Source organism: Pinus tabuliformis, chromosome 8, assembly GCF_031772625.1.
Source record: "Pinus tabuliformis cultivar Carrire ecotype Pingquan chromosome 8, CPIR1, whole genome shotgun sequence".
Taxonomy (NCBI): Eukaryota; Viridiplantae; Streptophyta; class Pinopsida; order Pinales; family Pinaceae; genus Pinus; species Pinus tabuliformis.
Window position 1 is genome coordinate 1,524,512,169 of NC_142294.1, and position 22,031 is coordinate 1,524,534,199.

Genomic DNA, 22,031 nt, shown 5'->3' on the forward strand with positions numbered 1-22,031 from the left:
ATGCAAGTGGATTCGACGGAAACGTTCGAAACGGTCAACTACAACCACAGGTCCTGAGATTGTGAAGTCATTCACTGTGTGCCTTAGTGCCGGCGTTTTCTAACGAGGCCACAATTTTTCCAATTTTTCTTTAGATGACACATTTTTAGATAGTGAAAATTTCTGTAAGAAATTTGATTGTGGGAGTCTTTAACTACTTTTTGGAGGGATGATATAGATTCAGCGCTATAGGAAAAACCCTTAAAACCTAAAATTTTAACTGCAACCTAAATTTACAAAAATTTACAGTTCTCAAAATCAAACTAGAATTTCTATTATTTTCCTAGCGAAATTATGGACTTGTTTTCTTGTTTTCTCAGCGAATTTGTGGGCTGATTAGACTGCGCTATGCCTTATTAGCAGGTAGCTTATGAACTGTTCATTTATCGATTTATCTCAAGATAAATAGATGCCATGTAATTGTGTTTGCAGGTGAGGGAGGGGAAATTAACTTATCGCTTCCTACAGTGAATCCAGAACTCAATTTCAAGTACCATATTCTGAGAGAAGCTACTTCCAATTTTAGCGCAAGGAACAAACTTGGCGAGGGAGGTTTTGGGTCCGTTTTTAAAGTAAGTGTTAAATCATTACCTTCAGTTGAATTAGGGATTTATCCAGCAACAGCTCACTTTGTAATGCAGAATATAAATAATTAAATGCTGATTTAAAGTAGGCGTTAATTGGTTTTGAAATATAGAGTTATGGCCAGCAATAGTTCCAAGTGATAATGGACAATAGAAATAATTTAAAGCTGTTTGATGTACAGGGGGTTCTACCTGATGGCAGAGAGGTTGCAGTTAAACGGCTGAAAATAGGCTCAAGGCAAGGAGACGCCGAATTCTTGAATGAAGCAAATCTAATCAGTCGTGTTCAACACAGAAATCTCGTGAAATTGCTTGGTTACTGCGTTGAAAGCTCTGAAAGGCTACTAGTTTACGAATACCTCCAAAACAGTAGTCTGGACAGGATTATATTCGGTTGCTTCTCACTCTTTAACGGCTTAGTGATTGCATGGATCTTGGAATTGTTCTAGTTTGTGTATGTAGCTTGCTAACTTTTTTTACTCGTTTATATGTATTAATTACAGATACAACAAAAGGTCATTCACTTAAATGGAGAGAGAGATATGAAATCATAGTTGGAACTGCGCGTGGTCTGGCATATCTTCACGAGGAGTCTGAAATTCGGATCATCCACAGAGATATTAAAGCAAGCAATATTTTACTTGACAATAAACACAAACCCAAAATAACAGACTTTGGCTTAGCGCAACTTTTTGCTGGAGATCAGAGCCACGTTTGCACCAGAGTTGCAGGAACTTTGTAAGAAATATCTCTCCAGTTCAATATTTTGATGTCGCCAGTTGATTTAATAAAATATAATATATGAGTAAACTACAACTCATATATCTGAAAATTTTATAGCATTTTAAGAAGGTTACGATATGGAGAGCTCATTGTAAATGGCATTATGCAGAGGCTACATGGCACCTGAGTACGCCTCACACGGACAGCTGACAGAGAAAGCAGATGTATTCAGCTTTGGAGTTGTTCTACTTGAGATTGTGAGCGGAAGAAAGAATCACAGTTTGGCTCAAGGCGCAGAGTCTCTCATCGAAGCGGTATGGCTCATATGGATCGCATTTTTCAGGTGGAAATTTTCTAAAATCTTCATATATAGCATTGCGATGCCTCGCTAATAAATGTTTTATGTTCTTTTGGTGTGTGGGGCAAGCAGACATGGAGACTGTATAAAGCAGAAAGAGCTCTGGAAATTATAGATTCCATATTGGAGGGCAGTTATTCGTGGGAGGAAGGGAATAGAGTGATTAAAATTGGTCTGCTCTGCACACAAGCAGCTTCATTTTTGCGGCCTTCAATGTCGCAGGTAGTGTGGATGTTGACAACGGAGCGAGAAAATATTCCATCGCCAACAAAGCCTGCTTTCATAGATCTGGATGGTGTGGGAACACGGGACCAAGTTAAAGCTGGTAGAGTTATTGATCCTGACAAAACATCAAGCAGTGCAGCGACTTCTTCCACGACACCTTCCGAAATCCATTCTGCAGCTGTTGATCCTTCATGAGGAATTCTGGAGCCGAGATGAAAATCAGGCAGTGTTTCTTAGCGTTTTTTTATCTCAGCTAATTACACTACCACTTAACGCCCTAGTGCATCATTAGCTGTTAGGCAATTTGGTGCGGTCAAATTGTGTATTTAAACACTTTCGGGCACGCAATCTTGACCCGGCGGGAAACAGTCCTACTAAATTTAAAATCAGGGATAAAGCAGTATGCGGTTTGTAGATGGAGTTGTCTATATGTGGGCACAAATTTTGTTGATCCTATTGACCTAAATTTTTTTAATACAGATTAAATTTAAAATGGAAAATTTTAAATTTGTTTGATTTTAAAGTCATTTTTATTTAAAAATAAAATTTTATTATTTTATTTAATAATTTTTTCTTATAATAAAGAAAAAAACAAATTTTAAATTTTAAAATATAATATTAATAAAAAATAAATTAAAAACTTTATATATTAATATATTTTTCCTAAGTTATATATTGATATATTAAAATAAAAAGATTCCCATATATATGAATATATTTTGCTCATCAATTGTTATACATTAAGCTATTTTGTATTTTACAAAGACAAAAATCGCATAGTGGGATTTTATATATATTGGTACGTGTTTAATTCATGATGTCATGTGATGTGGTGCCTTCGTAAGTTAATATGATAATTTCAGTTTTCCACATGGTATACACTGATGTATCTAAATTTATTAGATATTTTAAAATATATAATTAAATAAATTAAGAAATTAGGAAATTCATTTTTTAATGGAAATGTTAAATTTAGTTTTAATTACGCCGTTTTTTCTGGGAAGGACTCCGTTAAGCTGTCACTCTGCGCTAATCTACACCGTACGATCAATTGTTAGACGATCGAAAAGTGTGTGGTCGTTCAATCCGTAGGCTGAACTGGTAACAAATTTCCTTGCTTAACTGCCCGACTTCATTGATTTACACAGATCATTACCTAATGGTTTTAATGGCAAAAACGAGGGTTGTGTAAGGTTCGCCTTGGCGATTCCGATACATCAGAATGGATGGAATCTGTACAGAAAAATCTATTGGGTATCAGAAAATCTCGAAATGGAGCCACTGCATTAACAAACCATTATGTAAATGATTCTAGAAAGTGACTATCCTATAAAGCACCGAGAAATTTTCAGGGGATGCTTGAATTTGATTTATGGTTCACTGCATCAGATGTTTTGGGTCCTCTTGTTCTCATCACCTTCGGTTCATGCTATTCCAGATTTATAAAATTCCAGTTCCGTTTAGTTCTACTTTTGAGTTTTTCTCTTTTTATAATTTACTTCTAGTTCTAGGAAAAGAACAATAGATACGTTTTAGAAGGATAGGTTTTACAAATCTTGACTGATTTGTTCCAAAGGTTGTTATGTTATAGATGCATTTCTCGAAGAATTTCAGCGGCTGTCAAAGACGAGGCTCATATCCAATTTTATGGGAGTCAGTTTCAATACGTTGAACAATGTATTCTGAGATGGGGCAGTTAGAAGGCGTCAAGAAGGGTTCACTGCACTGGAAGGAATCAGGAAGGGCTCACTGTGACATGATGGGCTTGCATCTCAATGCACTTCCTACTTCCTTATGAAAATAAGATTTTGCAGTTTGATGGTAATTTCAGTGTTTTGTTGATATAAAGTAAATAGGTTACGTCTGATTGCTAAGATTGTTGCTATGTGCTGAGAATTTCAACACTTATCATACAACTTCAGTACCCCTACCCTTCCTTTCCACCCCAAACAAAGCCTACCAACTTGCAGTATAACAAATGTGGCAAGTTGGCAATCATGTGCACAAATAACATGTTATCCATGTTTGAAAATTCAATGCCTTGAACCTTAAAAAAGAAATAGCACTTGAATGGTAGGAAGTAGCTTTTGAATTATTTCCATAGTAGTTGCAAATCCCAAAGTCCAAGGCGGGTTCATTTAGCTTTTTTTGAAGCCCTTTTCGGTCCACCTTAAAAGAGAGAACTTCTTGAAGAATTTCAACTGCTGCAGGAGACGAGGCTCATATTCAAGTTTATGGGAGTGAGTTATCATTCAAGAGCTACGATTTGTTGAAGAATATGCTGCAATTATGCCCTTCTGTGAAGCTATGAATTCCTTATTTGTGAATTCAATATTTTGGGATGTGAATGGCTTTTACACCACCCTGATACATGACCTAGAAAATATAGAACAACCAATCTCTCCCCACAATTTCATGTCGATGGATTGACTTCAACAGAGTCTTGCCTGTTAAGGTGCAATTATACCCTTCTGTGAAGCTATGAATTCCTTATCTGTGAATTCAATATTTTGGGATGTGAATGGCTTCTACACCACCCTGATACATGACCTAGAAATTATAGAACAACCAATCTCTCCCCACAATTTCATGTTCCTTATCTGTGAATTCAATATTTTGGGATGTGAATGGCTTCTACACCACCCTGATACATGACCTAGAAAATATAGAACAACCAATCTCTCCCCACAATTTCATGTCGATGGATTGACTTCAACAGAGTCTTGCCTGTTAAGGTCCCTGCGTAGGGAAATCATCCAATTGGTGCAGAAATTGCTAAGGTCCCTACGTAGGGAAATCATCCAATTGGTCCAATTGGTGCAGAAATTGCTAAGGTCCCTGCGTAGGGAAATCATCCAATTGGTGCAGAAATTGCAGCTTCCAGTGGGAAACAGATAGCTTGATGAATATATAGATGAGAGCTGAAAGCTCTAAGATGTATGATATTTACCGAAATGTGGAATTATAGGCTGGAAAAATACCAGAATGTAGTAGAGAATGTTTCCATGGCACTGAATGCTAATAGTGTAGGCACATGATGAGGAGCATATCAAGGTGCTGGAAGCCATCAACTTGGAAGAAGAGAATAAGGTGTTAATAGAAACCAATATTGAAGCATGTGGGAAATAGTTTTTGCAATTTGATGATAAGGCCTTTGATGCCAATTTTACAAAGTGGAATAGGCCCAATGGCCTCAAAGGGGTCATGTAGTTGGCCTACATTTTTTTATGAGGTTGGCAAGGCATAATCCTTGATGCAGAAGCATTGGAGCCAACTAGATGTGAGGTCCACGATATCCCAATGGAGCGACAAGAACTATGCTAAAAACCAAGTGAGCTTGATTGACAAAATTCAACAAGTAGAGCAGTTTTTCGATACTCTGCTAGATGACTTCTTCACCAAGATTGTCGATAGTGGGAAGATTCTCTTCAAGAACAGTCAGGATTAATATGGTCACTATCTAGGGGTTGATCATTTAGATTACCACCTTAGGGAACAACCCTCATCACATTTGTAGGTTTGTTTAGATTCTGACATATAGTTGGAAACATTAGGAGGTAAGAGCATGTTTTGTTATTTTTTGTTCGTTAGAATAATGACATTCTTTGTGGAAAATTTTGATTGAATAAGAATTCAAGGAATTATATTGGATATTTATAATATGAAACCTAACCTTGATCATGGTCTAGTTCCACATGTTAAATTGAAGGGATCCAATTTAATGAATGGGCATACCCTAATAGCATGGTAGGGCCATTTGCCGACTCATGGAGCAAACCCACTTTTCTCTTGTCTAGTAATCAGAGTACAACGAGTATGATTCATAGTGTCATAGGTTTCAAGAACATTTATTTGAGAAGCATAAGGGTTTTCTGTTGTAAAAGGTTGACTCCATAATTACAGAACAATATATACTCCCTAATATGATACAATATATCCTGAATTTCTGGACGAAAAATCTTGATAGAACGATATATGTCAATGGAAAAATATATTGTTGGATTTCTCTGTTCATCAATTCTATATCTGGTTTCATGAGTATTAATACCAGAAATTATGAAAAGTTTTGGGCAATAGATGTTACGAAGGGAACCATGCATGGTTACTAAGTATTTGTTTCATTTACTTTCTTGGAAATACTTTTTCAACCTACTGAAAATCTTTTCACATGCATCATTTGAAAATTCAAATGTTGTTGGAAAGGATTGTTATATGTGAGATTGAAGGATAAATTTGTTCCGTGATTGTTTTAACCATCAATATCATACATGCTTTATTAGTACCATTCTAATGGTTACTAAGTCTGTCGAGCACAACGTTTCACTACACTAGGTAATGATTGTGATGATAGAGGGTAAGGAAAATTCAAAGATAAAGGCATTGAACATTACACACATTATGGCTCACAACACCTGGATTTGTAGTGCAATTCCTTTTTGCCATATTAATCGTGATATTTACGTTATTGGGTTTTTATTTCTTCTTGTCTCTTGTTGGTTCTTAGGTCCATCAAACATTTCCAATAACCAGAGGAAGAGCTGCATAGATTCATTGCCAAGCTCCTCAGAGATATGTGAAAATGCTCTTCCTTGTGGAAAATGTTTGTATAAAAATACTTGTCACCATGGGGAATTTGCTCCTTGTTCTATTTTTGTTAATCAGAGATGTCAATGTGGGTCATCATCTCAGACAATCCCTTGCTGCATAACCACAAAGGAGAATAAGAGTGAAAATTTTATATGTGGGCAAAAGAAAAACTGTAATAAGTACAGATGCAATGAAAGATGTTTCCCTTAGGTAAATTGAGGTTGTTCGAGTCTCTTCTATACCTTTGAACACCCTCAAAGTGTTGCAAGCTATGATGTAAGTTGGTGAAACTTTGAGTTAAAGATGTTGGCATTTTGGTAATTGTATAGGAGGGTTGAAGATTTGATGGATGTGAGCTTGTGTAATATAGGAAGTCATGTAGAAATTGAATTTCAAGCATCTCACAATGCACTTGAAGTGTGCGCTCAGACTGAGAACATTGAGAAAGTTGTGTTCACTTTTTTGTGGTTGTAGCTATTTGGAGAGAAGATGGAGACTACAAGGTTAATGTTCTTGATGAGAGGCATTGGAGTGATGTAAATCTTTGTATGAAATTGAAGGCCTATGTATGGAAAAAGGTTAGGTTATACAATCTCTAAACAAAGTGGATTGATTTCACAAATTTTCTTCCAAACACTTTTATCAAAATTTATTGTTCGTGTGCTTCAACATCTCTTATGCATTACTCGGTTTATTTCATGTTTTTGTGCCTTTGAATCATGTCTTAATCTGTTCCTTAACATGTCTACTTTGGTTTGGAATTCCTGTTATGTTATCACTTATAACTACTTCTGTAATTGTATTGAAAGTTAAATGCCATGCATTTTACTATTTAAAATTTATATGCATCAATTATTATCTGAGTGTCTGGCCAAATTCTAATATGTTTACATTACAAAACACTTGTTTGAAACATGTTTTTTGGCAGCTAATGAACATCATTTTTTCTTCGAAGAGTTGTGCCTTGTGACATTTTTGAAAAAAATTGAGATCGTGAAATATGTTTTAGAACCATACTGGTAATCTAACAACCATCATAATGATACTCAATACGTTTTCAAACCACACTAGTATTATGACAACCATCACAATGATACTGTTGTAGCGGCTACCACCACGCTCCAAAATTTTTCCTTAGCTTTGTTTTGGAGCCTTCCTTCCAACCTTCACAGCAACTTGCCTTGCTTTGTTAAGTTCAAAAGTTTCAATGTTTTTCTTGCACAATGGAAGCATGTCGATCAAAGCTCGATGCATTCCCCTCATAGGCTGATTACCTGGACTTAGTCCAGCTGCAGGCTGAGCGGCTCCCCCAAGAAATTGCGCAATTCTGGAGGGCAACCAACCTTCCGTCCAGAAATTGTGCAATCTTGACTAGCAACCTACTGGGCTCCAAAATTGTGCAATTCTGGTAGTCAACACTCACAGTGAAAATTGCGTAATTTTCCCCAGTAAGGCTGCTCAACCCAAAATTTGCGCAAATATGGGTAGCTGTCAGATGCTCTGCCAAAAAATTATGTAAATCTCCTGCGCAGCCAGCCTAGCTCCCTTCCAGAAATGCACATTGTCTCCCATCAGTTGAGCAGTCTCTTGCATGTGCAACTGAGTTGACTGGTTCCCTTCGGGATCGAGCAAAACTGACTTGCATGCATGGGTTGCTTCTCCCAAGGCAGCATGGAAAGGCATCCTTTATTTCAAGGATATATTTTTATTAGTTGGAGGTTACATGCAAGAATCATTTCAGAAACCTCCCACTAAGTGTCGCTTTCCCTAGATTTGTGGCATAAGCGTCATAACCTCAATGTTATCAAAACTCATCAACCGAACGTCGCAGAGCTCATTCCTCACATCAACCTTGTACCTCTAACATCCCACATCACATCTAGGAGCTGTCGGCACATTCAACTCAACTGTTATGGGGTAAGCCTGCTTACCATGACTTATGTTGCATTTCTCGTACTTTTTGTGTTTCGCTTTGTATGAACGTTGTCTTCTTGATTTCAGTGAGCGCTTGTTGTCGTTTTGATACATACTAGCTTGTACTAGCACCGTTTCAGTTTTCGTCAACATCTCATTGTTGTCGCATGCATGAAACCGCTTTTCATGAACGATCACCAATTCGGCAACTCGCCTCATCCACATGCATGTTGTTTTTTTTTTGAATCTGTCATTCACCATTTGCATACATGATCATTCACTTATGTTTACACTTAGTGTCTTGATGCATTCACTTCCACATTTTCTTTTAGTTGCCTGTCAGTGAGTCTGGGCAGCCTTGGCCTAAACTCTGCCTCACCAAGACAACATTGCGCAATCCTGAGAAGGAAGACTCTGCCTCTCAGGAAATGCACATTTCTACCCAAGAACTTTGCACCAATATTGTTTTGCGCATTTTTGAGGGATAGTGACTGTTGGCCTAGAAAATTGCACAATGTAGTCACTGAGCCTAAAGCCATTGCCAGTTGAGATTGTGCATTGCACAATTACAACAATCAACAGTCAGACTGGACTGTGCATTGAGCAGTTCCAGCAGTCAGTCAGTCTCCCAACAACCCAGACTGTGCCTTGTGCAGTCTTGGCAGTCAGTCTCCCAACCTCTTGGCCGAAATTGCGCAACCTTCATGATCAGTTACACAGGTATGTTGCAAGTCAGTTCCCATGTTCATTTTGGTTTTTGAATGACAGATTGTTTTCCATAAGTGTTTCCATGTCTCCAGGTATTGCTGGTGTTCATCTACCTCTCGACAGTGCAGGTACAATGGTTTCCAAGAGAGCAGAGTGGAAGACACCATCCAGAGCACACCTGGAGGTGCATTTGATCAAATGTCTATGAGCTTGCCTACTCATGAAGACATCAAGTTGTTCACAGACAAGGACATCAAGATATGACAACATCAACATCATAGTGAGAAACATCATGAACAACAGTTGAAGGTAGCATATCGAATGCAACGAATGTAATGAATGCAACGAATGCAGTGAATGCAAGAGGAAGGTTGTTGACAACACAAAAGTGGAACAAACTTGCGAGCTCAAGAGGATCCACTGATGATGAAAGAAACTTTGGAGACTCAGGCTATGAGCTAATGATGCGACATGAAGATCGCGCGAAGACAGAGAATGGAACAAAGGAGTTGCATCTACTGAAGTAGCAACTCAGGGAAGAACATGAAGCTGCACAGACAGACGAATGAGTTGTAGCAGGAACAGGAACAACAATGGGCTCAACATGCACTCATGGATGAAATTGCGCCTATACATGTTAAAGATCCATCCGAGCAGATGACACGAAGTAGACATGGTGAGCAGTGTTATTGATAGCATACAAGGGATTCTGCAGCATGCATGTCATTGTACGCACGCATGCAATCTAACCCATTCAACACACATGCACTGAATCAGCAAGTTGATGTGCATGACCACCAGCACACACTTGAAGATTAACACAGACACTATGCATTAGTGTGTTGCCAGTTCAGCTTCACCTAAGAAGACCATACACATGCTAGCAGATGAGTTGGATGAAGGATCCAAACCAATGCAGTGGTTGCAACGGAGGCAAGAGTTCGCTTTAGCAAGATGTCACCATGGGGTGCATGCACACCACCACAGATGACCAAGCTTGGCATCATCTCACCACCTTGGCCATCACAAGCATGTCAAAGAGTTGGTCTCACCTCAGTGGACCAAGTGCCAGTGATGTCTTGCATGGCTTGCTCAAGCCATTTTGTCTCACATGAGCACATGTGCATTGTAATGTAACGTCATGTCAAGTGGAAGTTCAAGTGTCAATAGTTGGATGTAACAGTCATAGAGTAGGTGAAAAATCATGAGGGTAGTTGAACTGTCACAAAGGGGAATGTCAAGGGTCACCCCACCCTTTGCTATAAATAGCCCCTCATAACTCATTGTAGGGGCTTTTGGTTATCCAAGCTTCCAATAAGACTATCTTGGAGAGAGCTTGGACAGTATTGTAACACGCCTTGACTTCTCCATTGCACTGAACTAGTTCATCTCTTTGGAGGAGCAGGCGGATGTGGCTGTAACGTTCCACTACTGGGGCTAGCAGGTGTACATGGATGTATTGTATGGCTGGAACTTACACTTCTTTATATAATAAGAGCTAGCACGTTTCATGCATATGTTTTATTGTATTCCAGCTATCTTGTTTACTCTAAATGGCATATGTATTTGCTTTCTTACGCATGCATGTATGGATTGTTTCGTATGAGTATGTATGAATCTTTCTTAAATGTGTTGATTGGTTTAACCATCACTTTGGATTGCCGTCTAAGTTGCTTTCCATCTTGTGATGTATCTTCACTCGTGTGTTCCCTTCCTATCTGAGTACTGTTACAGGTTGCCAAGGGGCACACTCATCTCAACCCACCTGTGTTAGAACCTCTGATGCACCTTCCTTGACTCACTACAACGCTTACACCCTTACTACCAACAGAGTTATTTTACTTTACTCTGTGCGAAATCACGGTAAGGCATTGCTATATGACGCACTGCTAGGATTCCTACACCAAATGGTCTGAGGTATAATTGGGACTTCTTACCGGGGAGATCCACTGACATGTTGGCGGGTCAAGCATCGTCAACATTTTAGCACTTGAAGGAGGGCCAGATGACAAGCTGAGTCCTTGCATCTGTTTTGAATCTCTACACATCTATCATGACGAACTACCGAGTTGGTCTTCTGGAATGTATATCTTATGGAAACGATTTCATCATCTCGGAAAAGCTCTCAGATAACTTGTCTCATAAGACATTCAATGGTGGAGGCTACGTAGCCTTGGTTAGGCACGTGGTCGACGTTGTAGGCACATTCAAAAGACAAATTCTTTGAAGAATACATGAGCTTCATGTTGTTCGTCTACACGATTTGAGGGAATCCAATGCACTAGTGTGCCACGCTGCCCAAAAAATCTATTCATTCTCTTGCTCATCTGGTCACAGAGATAGACCATGCTTTCAATCAATTTAACTGGAAAGCACTTGATCAAGAAATTATGAAAAGCAGTCGATGAATCCGTTGATCAGTTTTACACATGCTTTTGTAATCTTTCATACTGATTCCCTGAAGATGAAATTGATTGGGAATTTCTTTATGGAATATTTGAGTATCTTCTTCACATATTTGAACCCCACTCAACACATTTTGGTGATGGAGCTTCGCAATCATAGGCAGGCATAGTTTCTGTCACAAGTGACAATTCACCTTCACCTCATCAAACAGCTCCACCACCATGGAGTGATGTGGGAGGTCATGCACACACCTCTGTTGAATTGTCACACTCTCCCACCCCACTTGCTCCTGAGATTTGCACATATTTGGCTTGCAAGCATGTTGGTTGTCACGTGGTCTCTTTCCCTCAACCTCCGTACTCACTTTTTGTTGATCCTCTGGATTGCACTGTCTTGTGTTCTCCCACTCTGGACTCCTCACCTATTGTGAATGAGGATCAAGTTGTTGACGTAGTTGGTGTTATGCAGCCAACCTGTGCCACCATTCATGATGAGTGTGTGCGGGAATCTAAAGAAGAGCCTGCGGTGAAGGATGACTCCCTTCCAGCCGTGCCTCATCCACTTCATCCTGACATCCCTTGTGATTTTTCCACTGCTGATTTCCCCTATGAAAACCCATTTCCGGATGTTTCTACTTCAGATCATTTACACAACACCTTAGATGTCATTCTATCATTACAGTGTGGAGAGGACACATCTTCCTTGGAAAATGCATTCAATCTGTCATTTATCTTTCTTGAAAACATAGAGGGCGAACATATTTTCTTCTCATATACCCCTCTGCCCAATTCATCAAATCATGAGGATGTTGACAAACATCCTAAATTTTATGATCTTGGTTGTCATGATATATTGACTTCCTCATCTGGTCACGATGTTGATTCAACTGTTGTTAATATATCCAATACATTGGTCTACGATGATCTATCTGTCAATGAAGTCAAAACCCCCCATACTGTCGAGGAACTTTAGCCTAAGCTGATGGTTATGTCAGGTCCTTACTGTCCTGAGGTTGGTTTCACTTCTGGTCAGGAAATTGTTGAAATGTTCAAGGCTCCTCATCACTCTCTGTTTTGCACTAAATATCAACCAAACACCTAGATTTCGCTTCCTCCACTCAAACTGAATGATCCCATCACTCATGCATTGGAGGAATCTTACACAGCAAGCACACATGCACAACACAAGTGGTCTACATTTCTCATGTTTTCTTGCATGTCACAATCAAGAGAATGCATACACTCAACATCTACATGCATTGTAGCACAACATCATGGCAACACCATAGAATGCATGTCATGCACTTTCACTCATCCTTGTTTTGTGGTCACTTATAATATTGGAGTGTGTTTGTCTTCACTGTTACATCTTTATTGTTTGATGGTTCGCACACCTGTCTTGTTCACGAACCATGCCTTCACCAACATGGATCAACCAATGCGTTGGTGGATGCATTGGAAGTATCACTTCACATGAGATGACCCATGCACTATTAGCTTAGGAGTAGGAGTAGTGTTTGCTTTTAAGTTGTTTTCTTGCATGCTTGTTTGCTTACTTGCTGTCAGGCGGAAAGAGTCGATAGTGCGGACACAACCAACCTCCCTAGGAGCCTAAGACTCTCTAGTGACAAACAAGACAAACAAGAGAAATCCTTCTCTAAACATGCATTTACTATATAAGAAATCAAGTGTTTAGATCCTACCTGTAATCCAACGCTGTTGCAGTAGTCCAGCCTCGCTGATCCGGATGAGCTCCTCCTTCACTTCGAAACCTGCATTCACTAACAATCAAACGATTAAATAGCATTTGATAATCTCACAAAATAAAACATGTTTAACACATAGACCAAGGAGTACATGAAACAACTCATAAATAACAAGTTATTGAGAAGAATGGACTCATTTGCATTAATAGGAAACAAAAGGAACAATTACAACCTGAGCCTTGGTGTTGTGCAAGTCCCTCCCAGGGTCCATCAAGAGTTCTCCTTTAATTTGACAAAGCTCACCCACCTCCAAATAGAACAAGCAAAGATGGCAATCTCTTCTCACAAGCTTCTAAATGGGAGTCCTAATTCCAGCAGCATCTACCCTTAGAAATGTTTAGCTTCCAGCCTCCTCTCCCTCTGGTCCATGCCTGTATTTATAGTGCTCTAGAGGAAGTTATTCAGGTCCACCATCAATGGGATAATCCCCTCTTTGGATGGGATAGCTCCCTTATTGATGGGATAAGTTCCTCTTTGGTAGGGGTACATGAACCATCTGGAGGCGCTCAATACACGTCGAACAACCTTCTAGAATGCTCTAGAAATAACCACAAGTAACTTTTTAAAGATGAAACTTGCGCATTTTGACCTTTACAGGGGTACGCACCTGCCCCTTTACATACAGAGCGTACAAGTACGCAGCTTTTGTGAACATTAGGTGCGTATCCGTAGGTAAGGTTGAGAGAACCTGCGTACCCAGAGATAAACACATTTACAAAGACTTTCTCTCTTTTTGGAGTTTGACATGGAGAGCAGAGGCATAAGACTTGCCCAGGGGGATAGCATGACTGTTGATAGAGCCATACTAACTGTAAATAGCCATGGTGACATTTTTTAGTGTAACAGATTGCCCCCTAAAGTGCAAAGCCTGTAGTAGATTCGGGTTTTGTATTATCTAGGAAGGGTGAAGCACTTTATCATTTCAAGGATTATCTCGTGGAGAGCCTGGTCAGAACCTGCAATTTTCAACACAAAATACATGTATAAGATTATATCATTGCTGAGGTAGGCATTCCCATACTCAGATCAAAACTTTAACTAACAGACTAACTACTCTGATACAGGAATGATCTTGTAGTACATCATAATCATAGACTTTGTTAGACACAGTATGGGCGCAGCCATTTGTTTATGATTAGTCTACTTAGATAATGAATACAAAACTCCTCGCAGCCTGGATGGTGGAAACTAGATCCAGGGTCTTCATTTCTACTTCCCGTATTGGTACGATTCTAGCCATGTGAATAAATGAGTTGATGTCGAACATGGTAGAAACCACTTGATTACCAGTCGATGATGTAAACTGTTAACAAGTGTGAGAGAGACCACCAGTAATGTCAATGGTTCTCAAAGTAGCCAGTACAATCCATGAGATGTGAATGAATGAGTTGATGTCGAACATTTCACTGAATCCTTCGATCGAGAGTCAATGATGTAAACTGACGTCAAAGGCGAGAAACCTGCCATTGATGCATGCAGACTTCAAGGTACTGACGATTTCTAAGTCATCTCTCTAGATAATGTGCTGATGTCGATAGAAAGCGACCCGTTGCAGGCAAGCCCACAACACGAAATCATTGATCAAGTTGAAGAAATGTTGCTGTAAGGACTGACTCAGGGATGGTCAAATGGATGACAAGTATTTTGCAGATGAAAGTTTTGCTTGCAGACCTCTTGAACACATAACGACACGACAGATGGCTTGGTAATGAATGACTCAAAGTTAATCCCCGGAACCCGGCTGAAGACTTTCAAAGTGGTTTGATCAACTGTGAGGTAAAGGATTTCCCAACCTAGGTGAATGAAAAGTGTCGTGTTCAAGAGTGGTAATAAGGTTTCTTCTGAGACAAAGGATAACAAATAGGCTCATTCTTCTCTCTTTTCCCCCACCATTTCTGGCAAGTACCTCTTTATTTTTAACAAGCTTGAGGAGGATAACATATACTTGATTATAAGCCCATCCTTCGGATGAGTCCAAACTAGTTTTGATTCGAACCCTAGGAAGGAGTGGTTCGTTCCTGTTTGTAATTGAACAGGTCCTCTACTGTGAAATTTTAACGAGCCCAGTATAGGAGAAACTCGGCGTTTTTCAATTTTAAAGAGTCTGAAAAACTTAAGAAGACTCCAGGTTGAACTTTTTCGTGAATTTGTGTCTCCCAAGCCTGAAAATGTATAAAATAATACCTAGGAGAACCGCTTGATCTTGCGACCAAGGAGTACTTTCATGATTAGTGTCTCTGACCTGAAAAGTAAAAAGCGATCAAGGACACGTTGTTTTATTTCCGTATCGAGTTTGAAACGACAAAAACCCGGCAATCTTTTCCTGATTTTACGGTCAGAAAAGGGCTATAAGGGGACCATCTTTTAATTCCGTTTTAACGAGTGTAAAAGAAACGCTCGACGATCTTTTCATGTTTTAGGAGTCAGAAAAGAGCTTAAAAGATGAATCTGACGTGAAAAATGATAACTTACCCTAAAGTCCTTTTGTCCTGCACAAAAACAACACATTACTCATACCTGTTTAAGATGGGCAAAAATTCATCGAAAATGTCCTTTCATGGTGAAAAATAAACAAATCTAGCATTTATTTATCCAAAAAACCTATAAAAAGACTTCTTACCATGTCATTTTTACCATTTTACTGTTGAGGTTGAGAAAAGGGCTTTTGACAAGAAACTTCCTGTGAAGATTGCGGAGAATCCGACCGTCAGAATCGAATGCCGTTTCACCAGGTATTCTACAACACCCCTCTCTTGTTTTCCATCCGTTTAGAATTCATTTTTAAGCTTTTATTTGATTTTTTGGGGGCATTGGGGTTTCAAAATGCGCCCTTCGGGGTACGCAGGTCATGCACTGCTGACCTGCGTACCCCGATATTTTCCCAATGGGAAAATTACGGGGTGTACGCACCCGGCCTTAAGGGAACCTACGTCCGGGCGCTCTGTCCCTAACGGCCGGGGTGCGTACCCCGCAAAACACAAATTGAAACCCTTGGCCCTCCAAAATAGACCAAAATTTTTAAATTTTATGGATTCTCACTGATGTTTTATGATGTGCAGGGAGCACACCATGCTTGATTGGCGCGAAAGAGAGCATGCGGATGTTGATTTGGCCGCGATAGGTTATCAACCTTCCATTGATGCATTAAAAGCATGCAGACTGTACAAATACTGGGCCATACCTGGCATGAGGGGCCAAGTGCCTTTTCTTGAGTGGCTGGTTGAAAGGTGGAACATTCAGGAGCAATGTTTCTACATCGGAGAGCACCAGCTCGAGATAGAGCCCTCCGACATATATTTTCTCACTGGCTTGCCTAACAGGGGCGAGCAACTTTCTCTATTCGGGACTAGGCCGGGTGGCCAATCCCTTGCTAGTCTCTGACTAGAGTGGTGCAACAACCAAAACCATGAGAAGGGGATAGAAATCAAGTACATATCCCGACCTGAACTTATGGTGATAGCCTTTACTGTTACCAGACTTTGCGGCGCGGCCGCTTTGCACCAAGCCACCGGGTCCCAAATGCGGATGGCTATAGACTGTTTCCATGGCACCATTTTCAACTGGTGTGATGCTGTGTTGGCTAATTTGAAGGGCCAACTAACTAGGGCAAAGAGAGGACAACTGAAGACCTTTGGATATGGGCCTATAGTTGTAAGCTTTGCCCTAGAGAGAGTTCCAATGCTGGTCCCCCAGCATCTTACAGTTCCAGTTGGGGCACCTCGGGAGCCTAAGTTGACGAGATGGGTTGTGGTAATGGCCCGGCATCCTGATGAGGGCGCAACAGTTGTTCGATTTACTGATGGTTACTTTCACTGGCTAGAGAGCCAGGTCTTTGCTATTCAGGACTTTCCTTATGCCGGAATGGATTTTCGGAATGATCCGGACATGGTTCTTCCACAGGGAGAACAGTGGGACGACAGAGGTATTTCATTTTCCACGAGTTTTCAAATTATGTATTTTTTTTTGTTTTTATATATCGCCTCAAAACTGACAGCACAAATTTTCAAAATGCAGATGTAGGTCCGCGGCATCCAGCCAACCTCCGGGCTTTTGAGAGGAGAGTACCAGCTGTACCAGCACCAGCCCCACAGGATGCGGCCGCAGAGACCTTAGCCGAGCTGGAACAGGATCTAGAGCGTCTGACGGCAGATATACCAGAGACCACCATAGATGATATTCCTATTCGACTTCAGCGCTATGTGGCTGCAGTCCCAGGACCTTTTAGGAGGTTCTTGTGTAGGGTAGCGCGGGCAGTGGTCTCATATAGAGAGCACCACCAGTGATTGACTAGTCACTTTGTAGACACATATGACATTTTGGCTTTTTGTACTTATCATTTTTGCCGATCATAAGGTGTTTTTCAACCTATGATCGAAGACGATGTATATTTTTGACACACTCCTATCTATATATATATATCATTATTACCGGCTTATCTTGTTTAACATATGTGATGAAATGTTTTTAAATTTACTTGTATGATTATCGCAAATGTCTGTTCAACATTCGAGAAGCAATTGCATCTGCTAATGTATTTAAAGACCTTGGAATATGCTGATATTCAATGTAATCAAATTCACGTTCCAAGAGACGCACTCTCAAAAACAACCTTAATAACACAGGATTTCTAATGGCATATACTCTATTAAGCTGTAATACAACGAGTTCAGAATCTAACCTCACTATCAAACGTCGAATTCCAAATGAAATAGATTCAGACAATAATTCAACCACTGCACTGTATTCTGCAATGTTGTTCGTCGTTTGACCGAGGCTCACCCCATGCATAGAAACTAACTCGTCAGAGGGCGAATAGATAACCCAAGCTGTGGAAGAGATATTCCGTGTACTACGACAAGCACCATCAGCAAATCCAATGTACGTTTGGAGAGGCGTCGACATCTGCAATATCAAGAGTAAAACCAAGATAAGCCAGAATAACGACGAGAAACACACTTTCTAAGCTAAGCACACTATCTAAACTAACAAACATACTAGCTAGAAAGAAAACCTAACTTAACTAAAATTCTCCATACCCACCATTTAAGCATAATACCTCTTTAGGTAAAGTCCATTTCTGGGTTTACCCAAAGAGTCCCCATCAAAATCTACTAGCTCATAGGCCCCTTTTGCTAGCTTTTGCTTTACAATGTAGGGTCCATGCCACATAGGAACGAATTTTCCATCACCTAGCTTATCGTTAGCTTGATCATATAACAGCACTAGGTCTCCCTCCGAAAAACTCCGAGGGGTCACATTTCTATCATACTGAGCTTTCATTCGCTTCGCGTGAGTCTCGATTGCCAATGCAGCGTCACGTCGAGTCTCATCTAATTGAGCTAAGTATAATAAACATTTCTCCTCTTCGGAAGTGGCTGGGAGTAATTCGACAGCCATTTGAAGTGATGGGATCTCGCATTCAATGGGTAACACAGCTTCCAAGCCATAAACTAGCTGGAAAGGAGTGAACCCTGTTGAAGTTTTCACTGAAGTTCGGTATGCCCATAGCGCTGAAAATAACATGTTGTGCCAATTCGACCGATGAATACCAATGGTTCGTCGGATCATGATAACCAGAACTTTGTTGATAGACTCAACCAAACCGTTGGCTTGCAGATAATAAGGAGTAGAGCTATCATGGCGCAAACCAAGCTGGCTTGTAAGCTCAGTCATCATGATGTTTCGAAAATGGCTCCCATGGTCAGTGATGATTGCTTGTGGGACAACAAACCTAGTTATAATGTGATTGAATACGAAAACTGCAGCTGTTTTGCCGCTTGCGTCGAATGTAGGCATCGCCTCGGCCCATTTAGTAAAATAATCAACCGCGAGGATGATATACGCATGCCCCCGGCCGAGTGAGGGTTACAAGTAATAAAATCGATACCCCATTTGGCGAAAGGACCAACGGCAATTATAGGATGGAGAGGAGCAGGTGGTGCGCGCATCTTGCGATCAAACACTTGACAGTTGTGGCATTTTCGGACCGCAATGATACAATCTTTAAACATGGACGGCCAGAAATAGCCAGCGCGCAACACCTTCTGAGCCGTGGCATACCCAGACATATGACCGCCACATGCTCCAGAGTGACAATCATTCAAAACTCTCTCAGCCTCTTCGTGAGTTAAGCAACGTCGAAAAACTAAGTCTGCCCCCCGGCGATAAAGTGTATCTCCAATAATCTTGTATTGCTGGGATTGAAAACGAATTTTTCGACGTTCCGCCTTTGAAGCTTCAGGCCGAAAGGTTTGGGTTTGGAGATAGATGATTATATCCCCGTACCACGGATCTAAAGTACTGATAAGAAACAAAGATTCATCCGCAATGGACTTTTCTGCCAGAGTTTCTGTATCAGTACACGGGAAATCACACATCAATTCCGCAAAAACTAAGGATTTCTTAGACTTGTACTTCTCAAACTCCAAGTTGAACTCTTGCAGGATAACGATCCATTTAGAGTACTTGCCCCCTAGCAGTTGTTTTGTCAAAATATAAATCATAGGGTTGCAATCCGAAATGACTGTAGTTTTACAGAGAAGAATGTAGTGACGAAAACGCTGGACAGCTTGAACGGCTGCCAGGGCCAATTTCTCCACATGCGAATATTTTAGCTCAGTGGGGTTTAATTTCCTACTAAGATAATATATCACATGTTCTGCTCCGAATTCATCTTCTTGAACTAACACCATTCCAATGGTGGAATGCGAAGCTGCGAGGTATAAGAAGTAGTCCTGGTTGTAGTTGGGAGGATGCAACAATGGTGCATGGGTCAACGCATGCTTAAGTGCATCAAAAGATTGTTGGGCAATCTCGTCCCAAAGGAATTGAGCATTCGGTTTCAACAACCGTGTAAAGCCTTTAGTGACCTCGGCGTAATTTGGAATGAATCGGCGTAAAAAGTTCGCTTTCCCTCGCAAACTTTGGAGTTGGCGCAAACTCGAAGGAGGCGGCAATTTGATGATAGCTTCGACCTTCGAGGGATCGACGCGAATGCCAGCTTTTGAAACAACAAATACCAGCAATCGACCCGTCTCTATACAGAACACACACTTGTGGGGATTCAACCGAATTCGATAATGCCGACACCTCATAAATATTGCTCGTAAGTGGACAAGGTGATCAACTCGATGTAAAGAATGAGCAGGCAAATCATCGAGGTACGGTTGCACAATGTGCTTGATGTCATGAAATGCGTAAGACATCGCCCGTTGAAAAGTGGCCCCGACATTCTTAAGCCCAAAAGGTAATTTGCAATAAGCAAATGTCCCCCATGGACAAATGAATGCCGTTTTTGGTTGGTCGGCAGGTAGAATATTGATTTGATTATAGCCCGAAAAACCATCCATAAAGGAAAACATTTCACTTCTGGCACAATCATCAATAATTTGATCGATATAAGGCGTAGGATAGTTGTATTTTGGACATGCTCGATTTATGTCCCTATAGTCGATACAGATTCTTATTGTTCCCTGTTTCTTGTTGACTGGAACAATATTCGATACCCAATCCGTTAACAGGATTGGATAAATGAAACCTGCTTTCAACAGCTTCTCGACTTCTGCTTTAATCGCAGCCGCTTTTCGAGGGTGAATCTGACGCAACCGTTGCCGGACGGGTTTAACGTCCGGGTAGGTCTTTATTTCATGAACAACAATGGCAGGATCGATTCCCGGCATTTCCTCGTAAGACCAAGCAAACACATCGTGGAATTCTTGGAATAGGGCCTTGTAAGTTTGGATTTCATCTTCTGTACATGAGGCACCTATATGAATGTTTTCCTCAATTCCGGGCTTCACTGAAATATCAATGGGAATAGTGCGAGAAATATTCCCTAAATTTAGCTCTGAATCAGAATGTTTCGTGGGATTCTGAGCGTTTTTGACATATTCAGTGGTAAAGATAGATGAAAAATCATTTTCAAAAGGATCATCCTTAGGTAAAAACGAAGATCTGTGATGGAGATCTTCCCATGGTAGATCGTCTACACTTAGGATTTCGCGAAGTTGTTCGTCAGATGACACGACTTCGGGAAACGCTATCCGTTCTAAGGTTGATGTGAAAAGTGATTCTTCACTGACCACATTCATTTGGTCGATTTGGGTTGGACGCGAGTCGGTAAAAGACATGACGGCTTCATAAGCAATTTCATATGGACTCAAAGGCATAGCATCACCGAATGAGTCTATCTCAGATTCAGATGGGACAATCCAAGGATCATCATAAATAATGTTGTCTGATGTAATCATATGAATTGATGCAAATGAAGGGTCTGCGTTGATTGGAGGGAAAGGAAAAGTTCCCAATAAACCGAAATCTTTAACTAAACCTACGCCAACGTCCCTATAAGGGATTGTCATCTTACCGACATGCTGTATACTCTCTGAAGAGGCTGGGTCGGATGAAAAGTATGTCAGCTGATCAATTGTCACGATCTTACCGTTATGTGGAAACTTTATTACTCTGAAGACCGATGAAACGACTGCTGTCATAGCATATGACCAACTTCGACCCAAAAGAAGGTTGTAGTCTAGAGGGGAATCAACCACTTCCACATCCAGACTAACGGTTTTACCTTCTACCCCTATAGGCAATTCCTGTAGAATACCAAACGGACGGAACCCACGGCCATCAAAGGCCTTAAGGATGGTCGGGGATTGGTTCAGCGAAGGAGAACCAAGCGATCTCCAACATTGAATCGACATAATACACGTAGAAGCTC

General features: G+C 40.5%; 1 protein-coding gene across 1 annotated transcript; it reads left to right on the forward strand.

The window, feature by feature from the left end:
* Positions 1-766: 766 nt before the first annotated feature.
* LOC149241721 (cysteine-rich receptor-like protein kinase 2) lies at positions 767-2,124 on the forward strand. Its single transcript, XM_089370636.1, has 4 exons — positions 767-1,016; positions 1,127-1,361; positions 1,516-1,660; positions 1,777-2,124. The coding sequence occupies exons 1-4, from the start codon at positions 767-769 to the stop codon at positions 2,122-2,124; spliced, it is 978 nt and encodes a 325-aa protein (XP_089226762.1).
* The last annotated feature ends 19,907 nt before the right edge of the window (positions 2,125-22,031 follow it).